We start from the raw sequence: 6,000 nt of genomic DNA, 5'->3' as shown, positions 1-6,000 counted from the left end.
AGAAATCCCACTTAGCACCCAGCGCTGCTTCTCCTTGACTTCATTGAAAGTCTCCATTTGGGGGGGGGGAGGGGAGGAAAGGGGGTTTGCTCTGTGGTTTTATTGGTCACAGACAGCAGAGTGGTCGCTCCTGAGCACAGGCTGGTTTCCAGGACCTTGTCTGACCCCCAGGGACACCAATCAGACCCTTCTGCAACCTTATCTGAGGCCTGCAGGACACAGCCGGACAGATGTCTATTCTCAGCACCAGTTCAGGTTGAATATATACTGGGGCATGGAGAGCCTTGGCCAATCTCTCTTGCTCCTGCTGGGACACACTCCTCTTACCCAAAGAGAAGCTTGACCTTGGGTTCTGGAGGCCCATTCTCTATGTTTGAAATCCACCTTTAGTTAGCTTGTGATCTTTGGTCAGGTTATTTTTATGTGCCTAGTTTTCCCCATACCAAGACTGATTCCAAAGACTATTATTAATCTGGAGGGTTTAGTACAGAACCTGCACATAGTAAAATTTCAATAAATATCAACCGTGATTACTGTACATGCCCCAAATCCTTAGCTAGGGCAAGGGTCTCAAGGTCTGGGCCATTCTTACTGAAGGCTACTCTTGCTAAATGCAAAAAAAATGTAAAATGTAGCATAGCATTTTGCAGACCAGCTGTAAATAGGACAAAATTGACAGGAGCCTAATTGGTAAGTGTTACCACCCGAAGAAACCTACACGTAATTGACCAAATAGTGTATATAAGCAATGGCTAAGCCTCCCTTCAGGGTGACAGGGCTTTGGTTACAATCCTGTTTCCTTTACTTGCTACAAGGGGGAGAAAAAAAAAACTACCTTGTAACGTCTTATTCTTGAATAGAACAGCCAAGAGGTGAACCACTTGAGTTGGTAACAAAACCAAAATAGACAAATCAATTAATTTGCTCTGATTATATGGTGAAAGAGCCTTCGTTGTAGTTATAGTCTCGACGCTGACACACTGCATAATCTTAGACAAGATGCCTCTCTCTCTGGACCTCAGTTTCCCTATCTGTCACCTGATAAGACTTCATAAATTTAAAAAACCCAGTCAACATTTACTGAGTTGCTGTCATTTTCCAGGCTCTTAGCAGTGGGAGCTCAGGGTTACAGTAATTACCCAGGCCCTGAACACACTCATGGGGCGGGGAGGGGCACTGAAAGTGGGAGGCTTGTTTCACTCTGCTTGGGGGTAAGTGGAAAAAGGCATTTGAACAACGCTTGAAGGATGATTCACTGGAATTTGCTGAGTGGATACTGGCGAGGCTTTGGTTTCCGTGCCTTTCAAAGCTGAGTTTTCCCAGGGCCTGCATTCCGACGTAAGTCCAATCCGTTACCGCTGCCGAGTTCACGGGAGGTCGGCACCAGGGAAGCCGCACAGCACCGGCGGCCGCTCGGCGGAGGGCCAGGCCCGGTCCGCGCGAGGGGCGCAGGCCTCACGGGCTGAGCGGGCGGGCGGGCGGCGCGGGGACGAGCGCGGGCGGCGCGGGGACGAGCGCGGGCCGCCGCACGCTCCGGAGGGGGCAGGGGGCAGGGGGCGGGGCCGGCCGGCCTCCCGTGAAGCCTCGCGCGGGGACGGACCGGAACTCCGGGCCGGCGGCTTGTTGATAATATGGCGGCAGGAGGTGCCTGGGCATCTCGAGGAGGCGGTGGGGCCCACACCTCGAGGAAGGGTCTCTTTTCGGGCTAGTGCGGCGGCCGCTGCGGGCCCGAAGTCCGGGCCGGTTGCTGAATGAGGGGAGCCGGGCCCTCCCCGCGACAGTCCCCCCGCGCCCTCCGACCCGACCCGGGCCCCGCCATGTCCTTCTTCCGGCGGAAAGGTAGCAGAGGGGCGCGGGCGGAGCGCCTGTCCGGCCTCGGGCGGCGGCGGGGCTGGGGGGCCTCCGAGGGCTTCCCACGGGGGCGGGAGCGGGGCCCTGGGCCTCCCGGAGACGCCCCCTGCGTGCGTGCGCTGCTCCAGGACGCGGGAGGGAGAGGGCCTCCGCGCGGGGTCGCTGGGGAATTGCCCCCCGCTCCAAAACTGTTTGCGGAAATGTGCACCAGTTAATGCCTCTTCGCCTAAGGATAGCTTTTCGGGTGCGTGCCTGTGTGAGTGTGTGTACACGTGTGTGTGTACACTGTGGATCAAGGAAAAGGAAATTCCTTTAGGACCTGGTTGCGGAAGTCGCTGACTTTTCAGAATATTGGGGGTTTTATGTCTAAAAGCAACATGTGAACAAATTGTTTTCTTCAACTAGTGCTACTTTCCGGTTTTCCCTTTCTTGGGGGTTGGGGGAGCTGCTGTTCCTAAAATGACATTACTTAACTTACTGCTAAAAGTTCCCTAATGAAGAAGACTAATTCTTTTCATGACTTAGCAAGTTTACTAACTACTGGAACGCTAACTTTATAAGCAAACCACTTATATTTCTGATTTTTAATTTCAGTCATAGCTGCCCAGTTTTTAAGTAAAGAGGTAGCATGATTGTGTGTGTGTACTGGATTGCTGCATTTAATTTAAAAACAAAAACAAAAAAAACACACCCAACGAGATGACAGGGGTTCTTGTATCAATTTTTGCTGCTTCAGAGAAAATGTACCAGACAAAAAATGGTTTTGGGAAAAGCACTAAACTAAATCAGGGACCGGTTCACATGACAGCCCTTCCTACTAACTGTGTAACCTAGGACAGATAAGTGTTAACCAGCTTTGCTCTCCTCTGTCAACTGAGAATTAGATGTTCTCTAGAGGCCCCATTCAACTGTGACTATGAATTAAAGAATTCCTTTTCACTACATACAAAGTGTGGTGAATGAGTGGAAACAGTGCTAAATAAATGAAATCCAGTAAAGTGGTACCAAGGAAGTAAGGTGCCTTGTAGTTGATACCTGTCTAGTTGTTTTCTTTTTGTTGTGGTTGTTTTTACAGGGGCAGGGGGAAGCATTTTATTTATAATGAGACAAATTGCATGTTGCACAACAGACTGTTGTCTCTATTGAACAAATACTTTTCAGTGTCTGCTGTTTGCCAGGCACTATGCTAGGCCCCTAGCATAGAGCACTGAACTAGACAAAGTCCCAGAACCCATGGAGCTTATTGTCTGCTGGAGCAGGCAGTCAGTCTCTCTCTCCTACTGTGTTTTGAAAGAGGTAACTGGACAGAAGAAATATTTAGGTTGGATGTTAGAGAAAGGCCTCAGTAGGTGGCCTTGAAATGTAGAGCTGAGAGATCAGCAAGAGGCAACATGTAGAGGCCAGGGAGGAGCATTCTATGCATAGAAGAGCGTGTTCAAAGGTGGGGAGGCAAGAAAATTTGGTGTCCTTCAAAAAAGGAAAGAAGGATATGTGACAGGCTTGGAGAGGTAGATGAGTCAGATGATCAGAGGTTTATAGACCGTGGTTAGGTTTTATTCCATCTGCAGAGACAATATTATTTTAAAAAGTTTAAAGAGGAGTGTTTTGACCTTATTTTATGTTTTGAAAAGATTATTGTAGATGTTTTGTGGAGACTGGATGTGAAGAGAGCAGAAGCTAGAGATGGCCTTCTTTATTTAGGGACCCCATCCAGTCTTTAATTACCGTTTTAAATACTACCCTTGTGGCCCTGGCCAGTTTGCCTCAGTGGTTAGAGCATCAGTCAGTGGACCAAGGAGTCACGGGTTTGATTCTGGTCAAGGGCACGGTTGCAGTTCGTCCCTGCCCTGGTCCGGTCCAGCCAGTTGATATGTCTCTATCACGTTGATGTTTCTCTCTGTCTCTCTGTCTCTGTCTGTCTGTCTGTCTGTCTGTCTCTCTCTCTCTCTCTCTCTCTCTCTCCCCCTCCCCCACTCTGTCTGATAATAAGTAGAAAAATATCCTCAGGCAAGGAATAAAATAAAAAATACTACCCATATGCTGATGACTCCCAGATTTATGACTCCACCTTGGATTGTCTCCATTGAATTCAGACTGGCATATACTGTTGTCAGTCTACTTTATACCTCTGCCTAATAGATATCTAATAAATAGACTATTGATAGTTATCACTATTGATAGATAAAATAAGGTATCTAATAGATAAATTTTTACCTTAATATATCTACCACTTAACTCCAGATTTAGTTCATAGCTTTTCTCATCTCAATAAGTTTCATTTCTGGCCTTTAAATTGCCCAGGCAAAAATTTTAGTACATTTTTGGACCTCTCTTTCACTCCTACTCTATATCTAATTTATTAGCAATCTGTTAGGTCTATCTCAGAACATATCCAAATTCAACCACTTCTCACCATCCCTGAGCTTACCACCCTCACCTAGGCTATCATCTCTATTTAGATTGGGTGGTTAAGGAAGTCCTCTGAGAGGATGCCATTCCTATCTCAGCTTAAATGAGAAGAGGAAGCAGGTTTTATGAAAATTGAGAAGCAGCATTATTTTGCTTACAATTAGGTTTCTCTTCTTCCATCCTTGACCCCTATGATATATTTTCAAAATGTCTCTGCTCAGATTCCTCCAGTGGCTTTCTATACATGACCCTCCATAATCTAGGTCTTATTTCCTCTTTATGTCCATCTCCTGGTCTCCTTCCATTTATGTTGCCCTCCTTGTTGTCAAGTGTATTCCCAACTCAGTGCCTTTGCGCTTGTTTTCTCTGCCTGTAAACCTTTTCCCGCAGATACCCTCCAGTTTTGCTTCCTCATTTCTTTCAAGTTTTTGATCAGTTGGCATCTTAGTGAAGCTTTCTTTGACCATCCTGCTTGAGATTGCAGTCCCTGGCCTCTGCATTTTCATCCTCTTGCCCTACTTTATTTTTTCTCTATAGCATTTATCACCATCTGCTTTACTATGTATTTTATTAGGATAGAAGCCTTTTGTTTTTTTAATGGCCTTATCTATGTCTAGGTCAGTGCCTGGAATATCGTTAGAAATTTAGTAAAGATTTGCTGAATAAGTGAATAAAAAATAAATAAATAAAGTATCTGCTAGCAATAAGTGCTGTGCAGGGAATTTAAACAGTGATGTGGGAGCAGAACACTGGATAACAATTTACTTTCAAGGGACAGCTTCTCTGTCAAGATGGTATTTAACTAAGATCTGAATGAAGAGAGAGAGCCAGTCTTGTGAAGATAAAAGGAACTGCATTCTAGCCAGAGAGAACTGGTAGTACAAATGTCCTGAGGCAGGAATGAGCTCCACGTGTTCCGTGTTCGAGGAACAAAAGGCTGGGACTCACTTGGAGAGGAGGGGAGTGATAGCATAGAGGTAGAGATAGCATGACTTGAATAGTAATTGAAGCAAAGTAAAACTAGAAAAGCTTTTGGCTTAGAGCTTGGGGTAGGAGGAATCAGGAATTCTCTTTTGGCTGTTGTGACTTTGCAATAACTTTTGGACATCCATGTGGATATGCCAAGGAAGCAGTTGGATGTACAAGTCTGTAGTTCTGGAAGAGGTCAGAACTCGAGATCTGGATCTGGATTTAGAATTAACTTTGCATAAATGATAATTAAAGACATGGGACAAGATGAGATCGCCTAAAGAGTGCATATAATATATGTAGACTTCTTTGACCACCCAATCACCCAAACTAAATAGAGATCGACTGACTAGGTGAGGGTGTTAAGGTCATGGTGTTATGTTGAAAGGTTAAATTACCATAACAAAGAGACACTAAGGTGCAATGGCTCAAACAAGATAGGCTTTTATTTTTCTCTTGTGTAACAGTCCAGGTTCCTGGTCATCAGGTGGCTTTGCTTCACGATCATTCAAGGATCCTTTTTTTCCCATCTTGTTATTTCTCTTTCCCTTGGGTTGTGGTTTGTTTTATCAAAGGCAGGTCATAGCTTCTTCTGTCTGTTCTCAGTCCTCTCACCCATAATAAGGGGGGAATGTATGAAGGAAAGAGAAGCTTTGGCCAGCAAATGGCACATACCATTTCTATTCACACGCTAGTCACATGATCATAGATATCTGCAAAGGCTTCTAGGAAATGAAGAGTAGCTAGCCAATTATGTGCTGGGCTATAACT

At 45.7% G+C, this 6,000-nt stretch overlaps 1 protein-coding gene across 3 annotated transcripts in view; it reads left to right on the top strand.

Moving 5' to 3' along the window:
- The first annotated feature begins 1,603 nt into the window (after positions 1-1,603).
- The window catches only part of AKAP10 (A-kinase anchoring protein 10), a 112,163-nt gene continuing 107,766 nt past the window's right edge, over positions 1,604-6,000 (top strand). For 2 of the 3 annotated variants that reach the window (XM_036278310.1, XM_036278312.1), the window contains exon 1: positions 1,803-1,839. In XM_036278310.1, coding sequence (XP_036134203.1) covers positions 1,818-1,839 — 22 coding nt within the window. In that variant the 5' untranslated portion in view covers positions 1,803-1,817. Of the gene's footprint in view, positions 1,840-6,000 lie in introns of all 3 variants that reach the window. The other variant, XM_036278311.1, reaches the window with a different exon arrangement.

This window comes from Molossus molossus, unplaced genomic scaffold (assembly GCF_014108415.1).
Source record: "Molossus molossus isolate mMolMol1 unplaced genomic scaffold, mMolMol1.p scaffold_m16_p_27, whole genome shotgun sequence".
Classification (NCBI taxonomy): domain Eukaryota; kingdom Metazoa; phylum Chordata; class Mammalia; order Chiroptera; family Molossidae; genus Molossus; species Molossus molossus.
The sequence above is the reverse complement of the archived record's forward strand: the minus strand, read 5'-3'. Positions and strand labels throughout refer to the sequence as shown.